The 20,266-nt window shown below is 38.4% G+C and overlaps 3 protein-coding genes across 11 annotated transcripts; all 3 read left to right on the top strand.

The window, feature by feature from the left end:
* Positions 1 to 965: 965 nt before the first annotated feature.
* LOC113233774 (alpha-1,4-N-acetylglucosaminyltransferase-like) lies at positions 966 to 3,799 on the top strand. Of its 2 annotated transcripts, none has more exons than XM_026468972.1 (3): positions 966 to 1,657; positions 1,860 to 1,984; positions 2,609 to 3,799. In XM_026468972.1, the coding sequence occupies exons 1-3, from the start codon at positions 981 to 983 to the stop codon at positions 2,776 to 2,778; spliced, it is 972 nt and encodes a 323-aa protein (XP_026324757.1). In that variant the 5' UTR covers positions 966 to 980; the 3' UTR covers positions 2,779 to 3,799. The 2 variants fall into 2 exon arrangements, with proteins under 2 accessions (XP_026324757.1, XP_026324756.1); XM_026468971.1 differs by having other exon boundaries at positions 2,555 to 3,799.
* A 4,606-nt stretch (positions 3,800 to 8,405) lies between these two features.
* LOC113233775 (alpha-1,4-N-acetylglucosaminyltransferase-like) lies at positions 8,406 to 19,487 on the top strand. The gene is made up of 5 exons (XM_026468973.1): positions 8,406 to 8,487; positions 17,140 to 17,561; positions 17,768 to 17,901; positions 18,134 to 18,190; positions 18,738 to 19,487. Exons 1-5 carry the CDS (start codon positions 8,473 to 8,475, stop codon positions 18,854 to 18,856), a joined length of 747 nt encoding a protein of 248 aa, XP_026324758.1. The 5' UTR covers positions 8,406 to 8,472; the 3' UTR covers positions 18,857 to 19,487.
* LOC113233771 (lactosylceramide 4-alpha-galactosyltransferase-like) lies at positions 9,737 to 13,791 on the top strand. Of its 8 annotated transcripts, XM_026468961.1 has the most exons (6): positions 9,737 to 9,791; positions 10,041 to 10,769; positions 10,918 to 11,057; positions 11,383 to 11,685; positions 13,278 to 13,312; positions 13,396 to 13,790. In XM_026468961.1, the coding sequence occupies exons 1-4, from the start codon at positions 9,748 to 9,750 to the stop codon at positions 11,604 to 11,606; spliced, it is 1,137 nt and encodes a 378-aa protein (XP_026324746.1). In that variant the 5' UTR covers positions 9,737 to 9,747; the 3' UTR covers positions 11,607 to 11,685; positions 13,278 to 13,312; positions 13,396 to 13,790. The 8 variants fall into 8 exon arrangements, with proteins under 8 accessions (XP_026324746.1, XP_026324751.1, XP_026324749.1 ...); XM_026468966.1 differs by lacking the exon at positions 10,918 to 11,057 and having other exon boundaries at positions 13,396 to 13,791; XM_026468964.1 differs by lacking the exon at positions 13,278 to 13,312 and having other exon boundaries at positions 11,383 to 11,676.
* Positions 19,488 to 20,266: the final 779 nt, after the last annotated feature.

Genomic DNA, 20,266 nt, shown 5'->3' with positions numbered 1-20,266 from the left:
TTTATAATTAAAAAAACTGATGTTTTATAATTCAACTGTTTTTATTTCATCTACCATATTCCTCACTATAGTGAGGTGAAAAGTTGTAAGTTTCGCTCGGCAGCAAAGTTGTTTTGCTTCTCGTGCCTTAAAATCCTCGCTACGCTCAGACATCTATTTTTGCTTAACCAATCTTAGCTTCCTTCGCTTGCTCAGGTTTCAATACAGGCACTTGCTTCAAACAACAACTTTGCAGCCTTCCATAACAAAAATCTATTAACACTATTGATCCTTAATTACGGAGCTGAAAGTGGCAGAATAGAGAAAAAATGCTAAACTGGTTATGAGATGAATTTGTTTTAAATAGTAATATAATAAATATTTACGTAATCGCTAATGGAAGATTCTATGCCAATATAATCAGCGCTGTCATTAAAGAGCAATAAATATAAGTCAGCCAAAAAATGGTACCCTCTTGTCGCCCGAAAATAGTACCGTCGTGTACGGTTAAAAAAGCACAAAATTCATTTGTTAGTTTGTCAGTGTATGAGTAAAATTATTAATTTATAAAATGACAACTGTATACATTTATAAGGTAACTTACCTGTCCCGCGTAAATCAACTTCCACATTATTTGACTTTTTCTTTTTACGCAACTTTTATACCTTACGAAATTATGTAACGTTAAAATATGATACTACACAAAGTTATTAAGTTGTGTAACCAAAAGTTTTATGTTTCTCCGTCAAGGAAGCCTGAGCGTCGAAATTAACAATATACATACAATAGTGATGACAAAAATGTCGGCGATTGCAACGATAAACGAAAATCTGCTGTGAAAATATTTTTGCTACTAGTGTAGAACGAGGTGAATGGTTTCACCGTTGACAAATATATAACAGCGTACGTACGTCGTGCCGATTAGAGTCCATGACTGCGGTCACTAGTCGGAAATTGAGTATTGCACGTTGTCGACAGAACAACAAAATCCTAAGGTAGTCATGCAAAAAGTATTCGCTGCGAAGTGCAATCACAGACACATCGCTCCAGGAGCTGCAATAATCACTTTGGCTGTATTCGTTGTCGCTTTAATACAGAAACGATCTACATTGAACTTCTACCTAAGTTACAAAGATGACGACTTGGATTGCTACTTCAGAGACGAAGAGAATTTACCTTTCGCTAATGACCACGACTTCTTGTCTCGAAAGCAAATTTTCTTCCACGAAACGTCGTGCAAGGGAGGATTGGATTCACGTCAAGCTTGCGCAATCGAGTCAGCGGCGAAAGTTAACCGGGACTGGGATATCAATGTCTTCTTCGTGGGTCCACCAAGCCCTATGTTTCTCAATAGCTTCGTTTATAAAGTCCTCAGTCAGACAAATAATATAAATTTTTATAGAGTCATCATCTCCAAGTTTAAAGATGACACGCCAATGAGACATTTAATGCCCACGGACAAAAAGTATAATCTGCGGAACATAGCGGAAATGCTGCGATTTTTGACACTTTACAAATATGGCGGTGTTTATTTAGATCTGGACCTGATCAGTGTCAGATCGCTTGGCGCCTTTCCCCCCAATTGGGTAGCAAAGCTGTCCTCTGGAACGCTAGCTGCAGGTGCATTGGGGTTGGCGAAAGACGACGTGGGGCGAACAATATCCGGACAGATTATTCAGTAAGTGAAGTTTTCGCAACTACAAAGTCCATCAGCTGTTAGTCGTTGAACGCCGAAAAGGTTTCCTAAAATTTGTGTTCCTTTGTCACTTCAATACTTACAAGGCGGTGACAAAAGAAAGTCGTCAACATTAGCTTTGTCATAGCAACACGTCGACGATAAACAAAATAGTTTGCCATTCACCCAAGTTCGTTTCGTGCAGAAACTTCAACAAATTGTACGACCCGACCCTGTGGAATCAATTGAGCAAAGGCGTCCTTACGCACTCGTTGAGAGATGTCTGTGCGACCAAGTCTGTTGGCAAAATGAGTAACCAAACATGTCCAGGTAACAAATTAATCATTTAACTTCTGACATTTTGAGAGCTATCCGCAAACTTTGTGCGACTTGCTAATAACATTGCATAGCATTTGTATTTAGTATTCGCTAATAACAATGTATTTAGTAGCAGTAGAGCTCCTTGTGAAAGAGTTCATCCAGGGAAGAACTGGCGCCTTGCCTATTTCCACCGCCAAGCAGAAATGTGAGCATTGCTGCGTTCCGCTTTCGACGGTTAAGGGTGCTGGTGAAATCACAGGCACATGGGACTTTAAGTAATTAATAGATTTTTGCAGCTGTTTTGCACGATTCAACGTTCACTGGGTTCGCGGAGTAGCAAATTAATTTACTTCCATTTTTATTAACATAGGACTTGTCAACCTGTCTCAGGGTGTCGAGCGCAGTGGCAGCGTACGTCTTTGTAATTTAAAGCTCTGAATGGAACTGCAACTGTCATGGACAGGCGTGTCGCTTACTACCTGGGGCATATTATAAAAGAAAAATTTCAATATTTTGTTGATAGATGTCGCGCCTTGAAATGTCGTCCACGCAATTGATCCAAATTTTGTTTTTTTTAAGGAATCGTAGTGTTCAATCGCACACATTTCTATCCCATACATTACGCGCACGCAGATCTGTACTTCGCTCCGGGCGAATTGAACCCCCCGCACACCTATGGCCATAATATATGGAACAACCGATCACGGAGAATCGCAGCGCCGAGGGACTCTCTGCTTGCCAACTTGGCGAGACAATTCTGTCCCGTCACTTACCAGATGCATGGAGATAAATTTGGTTATTAGGGCTGTTTTCTTGTCAACTGGATCTCACACTAGACACGGATTGTGTTTGGCGCCACAGTAGGTAGCCAAATCTGGCGGACGGGATAATGACCTGTAAGTTAATATGACTGATCGTGGTAAAGAAGGGCCTCAAGGCCTCACAGGCCCTCAAGAAGCCACTCTAGTAATCATAGCAGTATGTGCATTCACTACACGTTCATTTATCGCACGCGTGTTCCGCGAATCAATTAATTTGTGAAAGATTTTATGTATTAAGATTACAATGTAATTAGACAAACAAGAAATGAGTACAAAGAGAATAGATATTACAAATATAAAGTTAGTAAATTAAGTTCGGTAGAAGCATTAAAAATAGAAATGTTATTTCAGTATTCAGTACTTATTTATTTATTACTTAACATGTGCAGTACATAATAAAATTTACTGTTAGGGTTTAGCTAAAAACTTAAAAATAAGAAACAACAAAGTAGCAAACAAAAATTAAAAATATAGATTGAAGATTACCCAACAAAAATATTAAATTGTTTTAAATAATAAGTTTTAAGAAAAGATCATATTTCTTTAACGTTTCAAAATTCTTCTATTGTGTATTAAATAGCACTTTTGTATGATGGACCATAATGTATTTTTATCGTTCAAGTATTATGTAGCATGGAATCTTATCATATTATTAGGTACTATTGACCTGTAATACGGGCGATTATTAAATATAGTAACTTCAGGCGAGGAAAGTATAAGCTAATGTTGTCAACGTTCGCTTTTAACATGTTCAAAAAGGATTAAATATTTTCTTACAAATATTGCTGTTTCAAGATATAATAAGCACGGAAGAGTAAACATGGGTTGTTTTATGAGAAAAGGCTCATAACCGACTCTACGATGTGGGTTTAGGATCATCCTGAGGCACTGTTTGTGATGTGCGAACAGCTTCCGCGCGCACGACTGTGTCTGCGAAGGATAACTCCGGAGCGAAGCCAGTATTACCGTCAAGTCAAAGTCAAATTAATTTTTATTTCTAACCAACAAGCTACTCTCGAAATTGTTATAATGATTAAACTCTACTGCTCATACGTAAGGCAGATTCCCCTGAGAAGAATGAGCAAGAAACTCTAGGCGTTGCTCTTTGTAAATGAACATATACATATTTGTGCACATTTAAGTACAAATTTTTATCCTAATGTGCCTGGAAGAAATTGCTACATGGCCATAAGGTCGCCTATTAACTTACTATTTCTATAATTACTTATGTTGCTGTTCTATAATGTCAGTGTAATTTTAAGTGCAATAAAGGATATTTCATTCATTATTATTTACAAGATTTATTTCAAATATCATACATAGAACATAACCTCCTGCATCAACTAAACGTGTCACTCCCGCTGATTTTTGTCATCCAAGTATGCACAAGACTGTGCCTTTAGTATAAAGTTTTTCTTTTACTATTGTTTAAACCTCGTGAATGGCAAATTTCCATCAGATCATATTTTTATATTGTGACTTATTACGTTCAAATATTGAACGTCAATACAAATTAGGTTAAAAATGAAATACAAACATTTTATTAAATATCGGCATTTATCTTGGAAGACGACTGTCAAGAATAGCCAGATTATTTTTATTTATCGTATTAATGTTATGTCTTCACTATTTTTCATATAAAAAGCTGTTTTTCTTAAAATAAATTACATTTTCATGATTGTACTGTGACGCTGGTTAATTTCTTTTTTATTTATAATATCAAGTGCCGACACGAACAAGTCGTGCGCCCGATGGCAAGTCACACGCCTGTCCATAACAGTCGTTAATTTGTTTAAACTTATTTCTCAAAAGTATTATCACAAATCATTTTATTTTATATATTCATACCGTGGTAAGGAACCTGTAATTAGTGATAATTATGCAGCGATTAACCAAGAAAATCTTAAAAGCTCTATGCTGTCTCTGAAAGATACTCTGGCATCCGCGAATTGTAAATTGTCCTAACTGCACGTTTCTGCGGGACAAAGATTCTATTAATATCGGCGGCATTACCCTAGAGCAAAATGCCGTATGTCATTAAACTGTGAAAGTAACTGAAGTACTAAGAATGAGTAAAGATTTTATCTATCTATATCAGTAAACCAATCGAGCGGCTTTGATATCTGAAAGTCTCAGTATTTTTTTAAAATCACTTACACTGCAGAGCTGAGCCGTTTAGATAACTTACTTATCTGTCGACCTCATTGCAATTTAGCATCGAAAGTACAATTTTTTTATTCTTACAATAATGTTTGTAACCAACCGTCTGTCTAACGTTGGGTAATTTATTTTATTTATTTACTTAGTTCATTGCACATGACCCATATAATGTATACCTTAAGGACTAACACACATACAATATAATAAAACACTGTTTCTAACTAATCTACACGAATTGCACTTGTCGGCGACGTGTGGCGTAGTCTGGTGTCAGGTAACCGGCCGCGGAATAGCCGATACATGAAACTCTTCGGCCAAAACTCTTCCCTCGTGAAGGCCGTCAGATGTTCGGTCGGTACTCTCACCACAAACGAATTAAAATTTACGTTGTGGCAGGACTCCAACCGCTCGACCCTCAGGGTGTATTTGGCTTTATGTCTGATGTACTCCACTAACTCCTCAGACATCGCAGAGTAATGCAGTCGCGACAGGTACAGCAGCGTCGTCGGTGTGGCCGGACGCGACAGGAAGTTCGGTCTTGTCGGTGTTGTACCACACTGGTTACGGCTGCTGGGCATCAAATATCTAATCTAATAATAATCATTTCTTTCATGATACAAGTCGTAGGCCTGGTAGTAAGCGGCACGCCTGTCCATCATGGTTGTAGTGCCAACCGGGGCTTTAAATCACAACGATCTCAGGGGCACCACCACTGCGCCCGTCACCCTAAGACATAAGGTGACAAGTCCCACATACCTGTAATTTCATCTTCCCAGGTCGAACTCTTTTACACGGAGCTCTACTGCAACTAATATTCTTTCAAGAGATATCTTGCAATGAGGAACTCGGTTGGCGGCAAGCCTGTGCTGTAGAGTCGGCGCCTCGAGCTAATCCCATATCAACGTTTTCTTTGTAGGGACGCTTACTAAGCTATTTGTTAGAAAGTCTCTTTATGAGCTCCTTAGCAGCAAACAAAGTGTACATTTCCACAGAGTCATCATTGCGACATTTAACTACAACACACCGATAGAATAGCTGGTGGCCGCTGACATTATGTTTACGAACAAAAAATCTTTTGTGTAGAACACAAGGGAGATATGCCTTATTACCTGACGCCTTATGAATTTCAAATCAAATCATTTATTTCTTTGTAAAACTAAGATTACAAAGTCGTTACAAGAATGAATTTAGAATTCTTGTGGCATACAAAATTTATGACCCATACAGGTTATCATCTAACCTATTTCCTGCTTGCGTCACGGTGGATGGAACGCCAGTACTTAAAAATTAGACCAGACTTATCTGAGAAAATTGCTCTCAGTATGCCGTTATCAGAACAACGCAATCTATCCCAAAAGGAAGCAATACGAGCCCTTACACCAGCGAACAAGTCAGATAATCCTTCCTCGGCGAACATGTTCGATGCACTGCAGTAGCGTGGTAACTTTATAAGAATGCGGAAAGCGTCAATGTATTGCACTCTTAGAGCCTAAGTAAGCTCGCTTTTTTGAAGTCAACCCACAACTGGCAGGTGTAAAAGCACTGGCTATAAGCCTGGAAAAGCGTTAATTTCATCTCTTTCACTTCGCGAATCTTCTGGCGAGCATGCCACCGAATCGAGATAGCCCTCCTCTTTCCCTCTATGTCGTTGCCATCTCCAAGGTCGCTTGTTAAAATATGACCCAGGTATTTGAACTGCTCCACAACCTGCATCGCTATCTCAGTTAACCAAACATCGGGAATTCTCTCCGGACCCTTTACCGCAATAAAAACCATCAGTTTTGTCTTTCTGACATTGTACTTCGGCCCGTGCACATCAGCATAATGTTCACAGATTGACAGTAACTTCCTAAGTCCGTTGATCGATGGGCTGAGTAGCACCATGTCGTCTGTGTAGCTAAGGTTATTTACACAAACACTCGCCAGATGGCATCTGACCTTGGTGCTCCTCAACTCGCCGATCAACCCATTTGTGTAAACATTAAAAAGGTCCGGAGAAGTTAATCCACCCTGACGATCACCGCATTCTAACCTATATTCGTTGGAGGTCGCATCGCCCCGATTGACAATGTTCGTTTGGCCTCCATACCAGTACCTCAACAGGTTTACAACCTTATTTGGCACCTGCAAGTCGCGCAATTTGTCCAGAGAACCTCATAGTTCACTAAATCAAAAGCACGACTAAGGTCCAGGAAACACGCATATACCGAGGTTGCCCTGTGGGTATAGTAGTTTACAGTCTATTTAAGACTCATAATGGCGGAATCCGGATGCAAAAAAAAAGACCGGGGCGAAAGCCAAACTGCGCGACATCAATTTTGATGTTTCTCAGCAGTGTAGGTTGGAGAAGCCGTTCGAATAGTTTTCCCAGAACAGTACCGAGGGATATGAGTTTATAGTTCGCGGCCAGACTCAGGTTACCAGTTTTGCACTTGGCAATTAGTACCACTACGCTTTTAAAAGGTCTTGAGGTAGGTATATGTATTTCAAACACATGTTGAAAAGAACACATAACTTGCTATGTAGTACCTCCCCTCCTCCATAGACCAAATGCTCTAAGCCCATCGTGCCCAGGTGACCTACCTCTATTCATTTGGCCTATTGCCTTGGAGACACCTGATACTGACACTCTAACATCTTTGTTATTTACAATCCCAATAGAAGGGCTCACCTTATTTGCAAATAAGGTGTGAATTTAAAGTTACGAGCAAACATGTTTGCAATATCTTTCTGTTCCTGCAAGCCATCCTCAGATGCAGGTACACTTTGTTTATAATTAAACTGGTTTGTGACACTCCAAAAAAAACTAAATTTTTATCTTTCTTATGCGTAGCCAGAATGTTCATTTTTATTTTATTTTCGCTTCTTAAATACCATCTTAGGTTAAAGCTAAGCTTTTTAAAAAAATTTCGACTTGTGTACATTTTATCGTGTATTTCGCCTGTAGTTGCCCGGCCGGCAATAACCCAGCGATCATAATGTAGACGTGCGGTTTGATGACTCTCCCTTACATGATCATTCCATCCTGCTACACTGCGTCTATTTCCACCACCACGACGAAAAAAAAGAAGTGCATATCGCACCGGAATGCAAAACATGTGCTATGTCTGAACACAGACGGTCAGTAAACCTTCTATGTAAGTTAACATTCACACGTTCAACACACTCATTCGTCTCACATTCTACACAAAGCAATCGATCACAGCCTCTAATTTCATTTTACAAAATTCGTAGTATTTTTCAATTTGACTACAATTCCGCGAGCCCCATCTGATTTTAAAAATTTCTTTAATAAATATTTATATACAGTAATGTAATTACATGCATGCAAAAAGAAAAGAGAATTGTCAATTATATTTTGTACGTATGTTGTGCAAGCTCACATCGAAACAATGTGTATATTAAGGTTGTTCACCGAGATATTTATTCCGGGCTCGTGGAGAACATCGAGCGCGGAAATCCTCCGTACAGTACTGTCAGAAACTTGCACGACGTCCTACATTGAAGAAATTACTAATGACACATGTCCAGGTAACAATGCAAGTTCTATTTCTGTATGGAAGTTCGTATATACCAATTTTAGTATATCGTCTCTTTTTTTCTGAAAGTAACTCGATCGTGACAAAAATCCTAAATATAATCCTCTATTTCTACGTGTTAACTTCAATTAATTCAGTAATTGCCAAACATCGAATCAATTGAAGTCTGATTCGGTAATTGCCACAAAGAACCCTACATATGTGCGTTGGCCAAAAAGTTCGTCGGATATCAATGTATAAATGAAAAACATTTTTTTTTAAATCAGACTTTTATCAATTACTTATGTCGGTATTCGCCATGTTGATCTTGATTTTAGAATTCCCCTTTCATAAAGATTCCTGACATAAAATTCGGTTTTAAATGTCGATTGATGACCTTTTTTTTATACGTCGTATCCATTCAAGATTTTTGTACCGACCGAAATAAATGAAAATCTGAAGGATTTGTATCGGACAAAAAGGGTGAATAAGCCAAAACATCCCAACCTACCTACACTGCTATAGTTTTTCAGAGCTTAGTAAAAATGTGTCTTATTTGGTATTATCACGACGAAATACGATATCTTTACAATTCACTAGTTCTGAACGTTTTTTATGAAAGTATTCTTGTACGCTATAATTATATTTTTTAAATAACCACAAACAATAAAGGAGAAGATTAGTTTATCATCATCTTATTTCACATCTCACGGGCATGGGTAACTTCTCACACCCTCTGGTGTAGGCCTTAGTCCGCCACGCAGCTCTGGTACTATGCGGGTTGGGAACTACACGCGTTGTCCATGTTAGAGCCGGAGAAGCTATGGAAACGTGCTGGGCCCATAACCAGAGCTCTATCAGTCCAAAGGTTGTGAAGTGTCTCCGCCGCACTGTCGACTTTTTATTACAATGTTTCTGTCAGCGAGAAGTATAGCTACCAAACATTCATAACTTAGAAATTAAAGTCATAAATACTTGCCACTCTCTGATTTAAGAAACAACCGTCCGAGACGACAGAGAGCGGTCTCTCTATACACTATTGATGTAAGTAGAGATTAGCAAGTTGGAGAGGGCTCATAATCATAAAACACTACGAAAACTTATCAGGCTTGCGCAATGAATAGTGATTTGGTTAGAAACCCGTACCTAACAGTAGAACGTAACATTACTTTATAGGTATTAACAGTAGTAGCAACCTGTCAATCGCTTCACATTCAAAATATTCGATGGTCACTTTTTCTGCTCCTTTTAAACGTGTGCCAGTTGCGTAACAATGGGTGTTGAGATACGTTACGAGAGTTTAATTTATAAAACCAAACTTTTATGTCTCCTCGTCAAGGGCCGTGAGCGCTGGAATTAATGGCAGTACACCAAATTCGATAAGAAGTATACTCTGCTTCCGCCAATGTATTTAGTTTTAGAACGAAGTTTAGCATAAAAATTCACCTACGAGTGCGAGTAACACAAAAAACGACTGATGGACTTTTGGGCGGCTTTGTTGTGAAGTATATGTGCCGAACATACACCTGTAATTAAGAGTTGCCGATTCTCGGGAAGGTTATGGTCACTCTTTCATTTGAATAACAACAGTGGGTACACAGCAATCATGAGCAGCGCTGCTACGCCCAAGTTCGTTCACAAACAGCTTTTGTACATAATTATAGTGGTCGCATTGACTGCTAACATTTTCTTGATACTGCAAAAGCGACCTACTTTGATATTTTACAACGCTTACAAAGACGACGTAGAGTGCCATTTACAAAAAAGCTTCAATTTACCAATCGCTAATAACTTCAGTTTCTCTTCTCTGAAGCAAATTTTCTTCCACGACGTATCTTGTAAATCGGGATTGAACTCGCGCGAAGCCTGTGCGGTAGAGTCGGCGGCGACGAACAACCCCAACTGGGACATCAATGTCTTCTTTTTGGGACCACCCAGCGACCTATTTCTGGAAAGTACTGTTTACAAACTTCTTAAAAAGAAAAGTAATATACACTTTTATAGAGTCGACATCGTAGACTTTGTTAAAGACACGCCCATAGAGAACCTGCTTCCTTCAGAAATTATGCACATAAACAAAAATTGGTGTCTAGAGAGCTTGGCTGGCATGATCAAATACTTGGCATTATACAAATATGGAGGAATTTATTTGGATTTGGACGTGATCACTGTCAAGTCGTTCGACACGTTGCCCGCCAATTGGGTGGCAAAGCAGGACTCAGAAGTTTACGGAAACGCTGCGTTTGCCTTATCTAGAAACGGTTTCGGAAGAACTGTAGCCGAGAACATAATTCGGTGAGACTTCATTAGACGTAGGACGAATCGATACCAAGTGCTCGATGTATGTAGGATGCAGCATTTTTGCTCCAACACAGCTTATAATCAACAGCTCATAACGCTCATTATAATGATTCTATACAAACAATATGCGATCTCCTTTCAGGGATTTCAGTCAAAATTTCAATCCGTTCACTTGGGCTGAACTAAGCACAGACGTCCTTAAGCGCGTATTGCAACAAATTTGTAACAAGTCTAGCGACAGAATGTGGCAATTAGTTAACATATACAACCAGTCATGTACAGGTAACAACCAATTCAACCAGTTTAATTCTCAACAAGACACGGACATTAACACAAAAATACTAAGTTAATCTTTATTTAATGACGTAGACTAAATGTATGCCGAACTTCCGTGTAAAATCATATAAACCTGTTAGACTTCGCGGGTATCTAATAAAAGGATTTAGGACCGAGTCTATGTTGGCCCACAAACCTAAAGAAATGTATTATACATACACACACTTCACATCCTTTTCCCATCGAGAGAAGCAAAGACCATAAAGTTTTTAATTTAGTTAGTTAAAGTCCACTCCTACATTTAATGTAATACACCTCGTCCAATTTCCAGAATTATCAGTCTTAGACCCCGTAGTGTTCTACCCCATACATTTCAACAAGAGGATGCATTACTTCGAATCGGGCACAGTGAAATTTGCGAAAACCTACGGTCACCATTTATGGAGTTCTCTATCAATTGGGATGGAAGCTCCAGAAAAATCTATCTTAGCTCAGCTGGCCGAACGATCCTGCCCAACGACATTCGAATTATTTAAAGACAGTTTTGGTTCTTAGTTTTCACCTTGTCGGTTTGTACATAAAAATATGAAGTGCACTTTCTTTTACTCAAGAAACTATTGATATGGTATGCAATGTAAGTAATCGCTAGTAACATAATTATCTAAGCTACAAATTAAGGTGACCTTGTCGTAAATATACGACAGAAGACATACATTTTATAGTTTTTTTAAAGCATTTCCGCACATCGCAAGCGCTGTAACGAGCGGCTGCGATATTTGCCTTTTATTGGTACAGTAGGTCGAACATTGTCAATTTAACAATAGGGACGAGTTTTCTCGACCCGCGGCTCTGCCACAAGTGAAGTGGATGAAACGGTTACGATGTTATACAAACCAATACAAAGATATTTACGATCCATTTTATTCACATTTAATGGTTTCCAATTACGCGCTCTCCTACGCATAATCATGATAACGGTCAGCCAAAATTATGGGACCGTTATTCAATCATAAAATTGTGTTTCTCATTTAGAAAATATGCAAAAACGTTCATACACGGAAGTATTCAAGATACTCAACCATTGAAATAATCTCTAAGATTCAGCAGTAGCAACTGTTGTAGGCATTGACTTACAATTATATGGACGTCGGGTCCGCGCTAAAAAGTGTCCAAACTTATAGGGCGTTAAAATCGTATACAGAGCGTCATTCACGCTTTAGTCTTCGTTTGTTCGACTGACAGCGAAGCAAGCAAAATTAGACAGTACTGCGATGACATTACAATTTAAATTCAACGTTTTAGCTTTTTCATATTCCTTTACATGTCACTACGTTTGAATAGGTTGACTTGGGACATTTTTTCGTAGTTTTTGTATTAGACCCGTCGTCCATTTATTTGTAAGTCAATGGTTGTAGGACTTGCGGCCATTGCATATCTTTTAAATTATCATTGGTTTAAGAAAGGCTCGAAAAATATTGTACCGCTCAGTCATACTTCGCAAAACAATAGACTTATCGTGCATTTTTTGTGGCGATACAAAAGCAACAAAATTAAATGCCATTGGTGATCGATCAATTTTCCTAGTTGCCACAGCCCGTGAACCTCTCGATCTTCCCAAAGCCTGCACCGTAGAATCAGCAACGGAAACTCATCCGGTATGGACATGTAAAAAGCAATCGAAATACTAGAACTTTCTTGTTAGAACTTAAAGCTTACCAAAATGTTGTCATCACGAGAATAGACTTGCCAGAATACTTTATTGGAACTCCATTGAAATCCTAACCTAACCCGTGAATTACATTAAAGGAGATTGAATTTCCTGAATATTATCTTGTTTCGGACTTGGTGAAAGTAGCTCCTTTGTACAGTCATGGAGAAGTATCCTTAAACTATGACATGATTGTGGAGAGACCTTTTCAAACATTACGTTGTGGAAGAAATTAGAAACAAAGTTGGCGCCACAATTTTAAGATTATCTAAAAGTGAGGTTGGGAAAGAGGTGACCAGAAAATAATAAATATTATATAAAACTCGCACACCTACTCAGCTTTTTCATCAAAACGTACTTCAAAGACAAAGCCATTCAAACGTAATTAGGACTGACCTTTATATAGTTTAAATGTGAAATGTGCTATTTCTCTGTTTGCACCTTAGCTTCTGATTTAAACTGCGAATGCCGCAACCGATTCATGTACATCTATGTAAATAGTGACTTTTTTATTTCAGTGTCGTCAACAAGAATTTGAAAATACTGTTACAAAGTGAGACCTTTATTATTATTATTATTATTATTATTATTATTATTATATCATTGATATTAATTCCTATTTCGTTTTATTTGCAGCTGTGGCGGAAAATGCTATTTAATTACAGAATATCACAGATAATACGTAAACTTTGTTTTACAAAAATAACAATATACGTCAATGAATATTTTCCACCGACATACTGCGCAATGTGAAATCGTGGGAATAGTGCCCCGTTTCAATACGCTATCACAGAAAGCCGAGTGTATCAATTTGCCAGCCTAAACTGTAATTGATAGACAAAATCGACTGCTTACATCAACCGTGTTCGAATTCCTCAACTAATAAGTGGTCAACGTTCGTGCACCCGCTGCACACGCTACACACGTTGCATCACAGATTGAACCATAAAAATAAGACACTTAGGTCACATGGAAAAAACACTATTTTTTTCGGATCTAACAACAAACTTTTCGGGACTTTACAGGCCCGAACATGGGTTCACGGGTGACTCGTGTAAAGGGCCTGAACGTTGGTTTGTTTGAACAAACAAATATACGCAACTTAGATCCGAAAAAGTTTCATTTCCTAATCTAATGTATTTATGGTGTCACATTAGATTAGAAATAATTATGATAAACATAATAAAGTAAATAAAAGCTGCTTGTGTGTTTATGTATAGTTATGTAGTACGATGCATCGACATCACTAATCGCACTATGTAACTATTTGGAGGCTCTACAACAACTAATCAATGAACACTTGAATAAAATTGTACCCCAGTTTAACTTCCATGCATCTTGGTCAAACAAAATTTGGTGATTTTCCCACCCGACAAACAGTTTGGATTTAAAGCGAGGCGCTCATGTTTGGAGCAGGTACACTCGTACTCGTAGCAACACATTTTAAAACACTTCGACCGCTCCCGTTTTATGCCCACAGACAGCCGCACGAAAGCCTTTACAATGAATTGAGGTTGCACTCTCCGCCGTATTAGAGCCGAAGTCCCAAAAGGTACTATAGAGAACCGAGTTGTTTAAATATCAATCCGCGAATCTCACCGTATTTGCTGATGCCTTTCTTGCGTACAACTTTAAAACGGTCCAAGCGACTCCTATCCCGGAGTTACACTCACTGCCTTTTCAAAAAAAGAGTTAAAATAGATTTGAGTGGTCTTCGCACACTTACCACTAAAGGCCACTCCACCGTCTACAGGACAAGTACACCGTGGTGCTGCGCAACGCCAAACTTCACGCAAATTTACTGCTGTCCACAGTAGCCTAATTCATGACACAGGCATCTAATAATTGAAAACCTACTTGAACCTTCTCACCACAAATTCGTGGTCATCATCATGATTATCGTCAATCTATCATACGGTCCACTGCTTGAAACGAATCTTCTATCAGAGAGTTTGGGCCATAGCGGGCTGGAGATTTCACACGTTTCCGAGGATTGCGAACCGTTTCTTCGACGTGCGCTTCATCACGACGTATTCTTTCACCGTTGGCGAAAGGTATTACTACTAAACATTCATAAACGTACGTAACTTAGAAGTTTAAATCATAATTCCCTACAAGCCGCCACAGGGATTCGAATCGTCGATCTCTCAACTGAGAAGCAACCATTCACCCACGGGCTACTACCGCTCGCAATCTAATAAGCTGTATTTATTGCAAATTGCTCTATTATCTCATTTGTTTATGGTATTTCTGAATCAGGTGTCATGTTTAATTATCAACGACAAGTACATCTTATCACTTTAAAGATAAGATTTGTTGTCTTTTTCATCGCGATATTTGCTGAAATGAAATAAGGTTTATTTGCGTTGAATAGGCTATTACAGGATGGTCGTTATTACATTTGAGTTCATCTATTCAGCCATTATACAAAAGCATGCAAAATTTAATCTTCTAAGCAGTCATTTATATCCTTATAATATCCTTTTTTTAACTAGGTATATAAACAGTTCGGTTGTCATTCTTTTAAATATCATTTTTTTTATTTCAATTGGTAGTCTATCATAAATTTTCATGTATTAAGAACTTTTTAAGTAGAGTGTAGTTTTAGGTATATTTTCAACAACAAGTCTGTCTGGGTTTCTTTTTGCGCGTGGCTTAATTTCTATCGATTTTTTAAATAATTTTAGATGCCGTTTGACAAATTTACAAACTTCATAAATATACATGGAAGGTAAAGTCAACACATTTAAAGATTCCCGTGGGCCGATGCCGCACATTGCTTGTATACATCTTTTTTAGTTATAAATGCTCGTTCAACATATGTTCCATTATCCCATATGATTAATCCATAACGCAGAACCGTACATCGCGTTGATTCTGCCGTGGTAAGCAAATAAACAAATTTTTTTAGAAGTAATTTGTCTTAACCTTGCTATGATAATACAGCCTATATCTCGTAATGTACCGTGAGTGGTATCATTACACCGCATTAGCTAAACAGAAATGATAAAATCCACTAAATTGAGAAGCAAGCAACACTACAACAGATCAACGTGTCACGTAATTAACACATTCCGAACAGTTCTCTCTCATAGTACACCTTTCTGGTGGAAATCTCCAGTAGCTTCCTAGCTCTAAATTAATTCCGCCTTCCCCTTTTCATCACCGGGGGACTAGACATAAGCTTGGGTTCACACCTATGTTGCGAATATTCCAAGGATACGTACGAAGCATTACGCTTCCACATATAAGTATACGGCGAACTGCTATGGAGTGGATGGAATCCCCTGCCTGTAGAATTATTCTCTGAACGCTATAACACAGACCTATTCAAGGCGAGAGTGAATAGGCATTAATTAGACGTGCATGCTCCTTCCTCGACCTCGTCACTTTCCATCAGGTGAGATGGAGGTCAAATGCTTACTTACATTTCATAAAAAAAAAAACAAATGTACGCAGGCACTCACCGGAGTTCTCTCAAACGCGTTATTTAGTTTACAACTGGAGTCTTCAGCTCACCCATTTGTTAAGGTCATCCACAGCTTATTGCTAAAAATCGTTCAGAAAAAATGTAGATTAAACTAGTTCACTTTGCATAGGCAAGCGTGCTGTCCGAAGTGATGCGGGGTCACCTAAGACGCACGGTCGTCCATACCTATCGGCTTTGCGCAGAGCCCCGCCAAATCCACTTATATACGTACGTACGTTGCGTTACGTTATATACGTATTTATTTGCGTACGTTATCAACATCTGTTTTGGGTAAAAAACAATTAATCATATTAGTTTGTTTCAAAAAACTAATATACCTCGCAATTTTAGATCCGAAAAAAATAATTTCTCATTTTAAAAACTTTTAAATCCAGTTTTAGCGGCTTAGTTCTACACAAACGATAGCATTTATATTGTTTTTTAACAACCTTATGCCTCTGTTTACATAAACTGCGTGAAACATTTTAATTTCACACAATTTTAATAGTCGATTGCTGAAGTGCGATTTTCCATCAATTCATTCCGATACTCAAAGTGTTACATCAATGATGATATTGAAACGTGCATTCGTTCACGTGCATGTTAATAAATTCTGCCAAACATTTAAATTCAACATTATCAGACGAACTTTGGACCACGCACGTGGCAAGACATTCGTTATAATTCTGGTTATAGGCATGTATGGTGTACTTTATATGTATTTATTCTCGAAAGCACTAGGGAGTAAAGTGGAGCCGAGGACATTTCATCCTCATGACAACAACAATATAACATGCCACTATTTGACCGAAGGAAATTCTCTGCCCGATTCGTTCGACGTCATAAAATCAGAGGAAAAAAACATATTTTTCGTAGAAACTTCATGCCAAGGCGAAATAAATTCTCGGCAGGCCTGCACCGTCGAGTCGGCGGCGAGGCGGAACCCAGAGTGGCAAATCAATCTCATCTTCGCGGGACCGGTCGGCGCCCACAAGCTTACGAACTCCGTATTGGCTAACCTGGTTACGATGCGCAACGTGAAAGCATCCCGAATGCTTCTTTCGAGACTAGTGACGCAAACGTCAACCCTGGAAGTGAAAGAGCTGCTACAAAAAAGCAGATATCCTGTCTCTCATGCTTCAGACATATACAGATACTTAGTGTTGTATAAATACCCGGGAGTGTATTTAGACTTGGACATGATAGTAGCGAGACCGTTCGGGACTCTGGCGCGAGATTTTGTTAGTAGGGAGACGCAGAGTGTTGTTGCGTCATGGGCGCTCGGCTTCTCGAATAGCCCAGTAGGTAGAAGGATGGCAAGAATAGCAAAAGTGTAAGTCCTACTTCACGACTACACTTAAATACGCGTCGCAAACATTCTTTTTCCTTCTAAAAAAAATACGTCACAGCGATTGGTTTCATAGTTCTCACATCCTCTGGAAAGACCGAATATGTTCAAACATGCTGTGTCCAAATACCTACTCATAACCATTGGGCACTGCAATAATGATGATATTGTCTGTATATGATTTTGTCCAGTGATATTCGGCGAACGTTCTCCCCGGACGTGTGGGGCAGCAACGGACCAGGCGTAGCAACGCGCGCTCTTACACAATTCTGCCTCACCAAAATCCGCAAAACCTCCACTCGATGGCACACAGACGCCTGTCAAGGTACATACGCCTAACCCACTAACAACGAAGGAAGAACTGGGCAACTTAGTGCTCAACATAAAGCTCAGAATAAAATATAAAACAAAAATATTTTTAAGTACTCATTAGAAAACGATACATGAATTATCTCTAGAATTCCTGGAAAATTTTGTGAATCTACTTTGCCATGTAAACAGTTCATCGCGGCAAGACATGTTGCAAATTTTAAGACTTTCTGTTACCATTGTTTCAGGTTTAGAAATCTATGATACCCGATACTTCAGTCCACGCGTAAGATACTTCACAGAAGGTGGTGATTATTTTGGAATCGCATATACGCACCATTTTTTTAACAAACTGACTCACGGCGTGTTTATTAGTAACGGCTCCCTGTACATGAAACTAGCCAGAAAGTACTGTCCTACAGTTTGTAAAATATACGGACCTCGTTTTGGTTTATAATGTCAACTTTTGTATTTTCACTACTCGATCTTTTTTTTCTTTTTTTTTGTTACACCTAGTGACGGGACGAACAAGTCATGCTGCCCATAACAGTTGCAGTGTTGCTCACAGCTTTAAATCATAAAGATTTGGGGACATCACCACTGCGCTTGTAATTTCACCAAAGAACAGCAAAACATCTAAGGGTGTAACGAAACGTTACAACGCTGTTAAATTCACTTTAGAGTAAATAGTTTTTCAAATTTAACACTTTTAAAAATTTAACACAAATATTATCTTCAACAAATATAACCTATTTTTAAATAATAATTGATTATAAAAACATTAAAACCATGATTTACCATAGACAAAATTGGTTAAATCTATGGCAGCTTACGTTGCATTTTCGAATAAAGTCGGAGAGGAGGCGAGGGTAAAACATCGAAACCAACACCGTTCCGGAGTCCCGTTCTCTCAGATTTCGTCAGAACGTCTTCAGAGCCAGTCCACGCTCGGCTTGGCCGCGCTCACATGAAAAAAACCGGTACGTATATTCAAAAGTGCAACACTTTTATTTTTAACGGAGATTGCTTCCCAATCACATAGAACGTACTTAAATAGTTGTGCAAGTGAAAGTTCCCGCTTTGAGGTAACTTGAATGACACACAAAATACTTGTAACGCTTTTATTTGCTAATTTCATTTAATGTCGTTATTGCAGCTCTTTCTACGATAATATAGATATGTCCAACGTACATTTGAACCATAGTACGGTACAATACGCTTCGTGACATTTTAAAGATTGCGATCCAATTTAATTGTATTTTTTCACGAGACGTTTTCTTTGGCTTATTTAGTTTTATATTTTATTTTCTAACAATAAGTAAACGTCTCGGCCTTCAGCCTTATTACCTAAACTCTTTTTTTTATATTTTTACACATTTTAAACTGCAACTCCGTTCTGGTCGCGCCACCGGCAATTGCTACTTCGTAGGTGCTTCCCTAATTCTTTTTTGCCGTCAGTGGGCTTTCAGAACGGAGGCAAAAGGACTGTTACTACCAGTTGGTTGTCCGTTGCAGGAGTTACCTTCGAATTAAACTACCTTCGGGTTGGAAAACTACCCTCGGGCTGGAAAGCTACCTTTGCTGAGCTTCCTTCGAGTTCATACCGTTTATCATTTTTTTTTTTTCAAATTTTAAATTGTAATTAATTTTTTTATTATAATTAATTCAATTTTCGGATTTTTTTTTTTGATTTTCTACCCTCATAGGGAAAATAAATCTAGAGAGGTAGGCATTCTACACGGGCGGCCCGCTATCCATCGAGAGTTGCTTGGTTGCCACCTTACTAAGAGAAAGAAAGAAAATACATTTATTTGCATACCACAAACACCATACAAATAAAAAGAAAAGAAATAAACAACACAGAAAAGAAAAAAAAGGAAAACAAAAACATAATTATAAAATTTTCACTCTGAAGACTAAAAATAAATAATTACAAAACAAAATCACAAACAAAACGAAGCCTATATTAAACCACAGATTACTTAAATAGACATAAGCAAAGACACAAGTATAAATGTAGGTACCTAGTGTGGTGCCAGTCGCGGCTACAAAAGGGTCACTAACTCAGTATTTCCTGGAAAACTCAATACGTTCCCAGCACTTTGTTCCAGTTAGGACCTTAAATGGGTTTACGGAACAACGTACGCAATAATACCTACTTAATAAAAATAATAAATTACACGTAAAATATAGTAGACATAAGCCTCTATATGTGTTTGCAAGTACTTATAAGTAAGGTATATGAGAAAGAAAATACATATCGCACATGACAACTAACATAATATTATCTCAAAATGCTTTTAAGCTATATTAATATCACCTATTTAGTTTTAAAGCGGCAGTGTTGTCCTGTCACTTTGAAATTAAATCGTATATGAGTG

The sequence above is a fragment of the Hyposmocoma kahamanoa genome, unplaced genomic scaffold, assembly GCF_003589595.1.
Source record: "Hyposmocoma kahamanoa isolate Upper Pololo Valley unplaced genomic scaffold, ASM358959v1 80, whole genome shotgun sequence".
NCBI lineage: Eukaryota > Metazoa > Arthropoda > Insecta > Lepidoptera > Cosmopterigidae > Hyposmocoma > Hyposmocoma kahamanoa.
The sequence above is the reverse complement of the archived record's forward strand: the minus strand, read 5'-3'. Positions and strand labels throughout refer to the sequence as shown.

Excerpts from the sequence above, each read along its gene's own strand:
- LOC113233774 (XM_026468971.1), top strand. The coding sequence starts at position 981 with ATGCAAAAAGTATTCGCTGCGAAGTGCAATCACAGACACATCGCTCCA. Across the intron at positions 1,658-1,859 it reads ATATCCGGACAGATTATTCA|AAACTTCAACAAATTGTACG; the intron begins GTAAGTGAAGTT and ends CGTTTCGTGCAG. Across the intron at positions 1,985-2,554 it reads GAGTAACCAAACATGTCCAG|GAATCGTAGTGTTCAATCGC; the intron begins GTAACAAATTAA and ends GTTTTTTTTAAG.
- LOC113233775 (XM_026468973.1), top strand. Across the intron at positions 17,562-17,767 it reads ATGGCAAGAATAGCAAAAGT|TGATATTCGGCGAACGTTCT; the intron begins GTAAGTCCTACT and ends GATTTTGTCCAG. Across the intron at positions 18,191-18,737 it reads CGTAAGATACTTCACAGAAG|TCGGAGAGGAGGCGAGGGTA; the intron begins GTGGTGATTATT and ends TTTCGAATAAAG.
- LOC113233771 (XM_026468964.1), top strand. The coding sequence starts at position 9,748 with ATGGGTGTTGAGATACGTTACGAGAGTTTAATTTATAAAACCAA. Across the intron at positions 9,792-10,040 it reads AGTTTAATTTATAAAACCAA|ACTCTTTCATTTGAATAACA; the intron begins ACTTTTATGTCT and ends AAGGTTATGGTC. Across the intron at positions 10,770-10,917 it reads GTAGCCGAGAACATAATTCG|GGATTTCAGTCAAAATTTCA; the intron begins GTGAGACTTCAT and ends ATCTCCTTTCAG.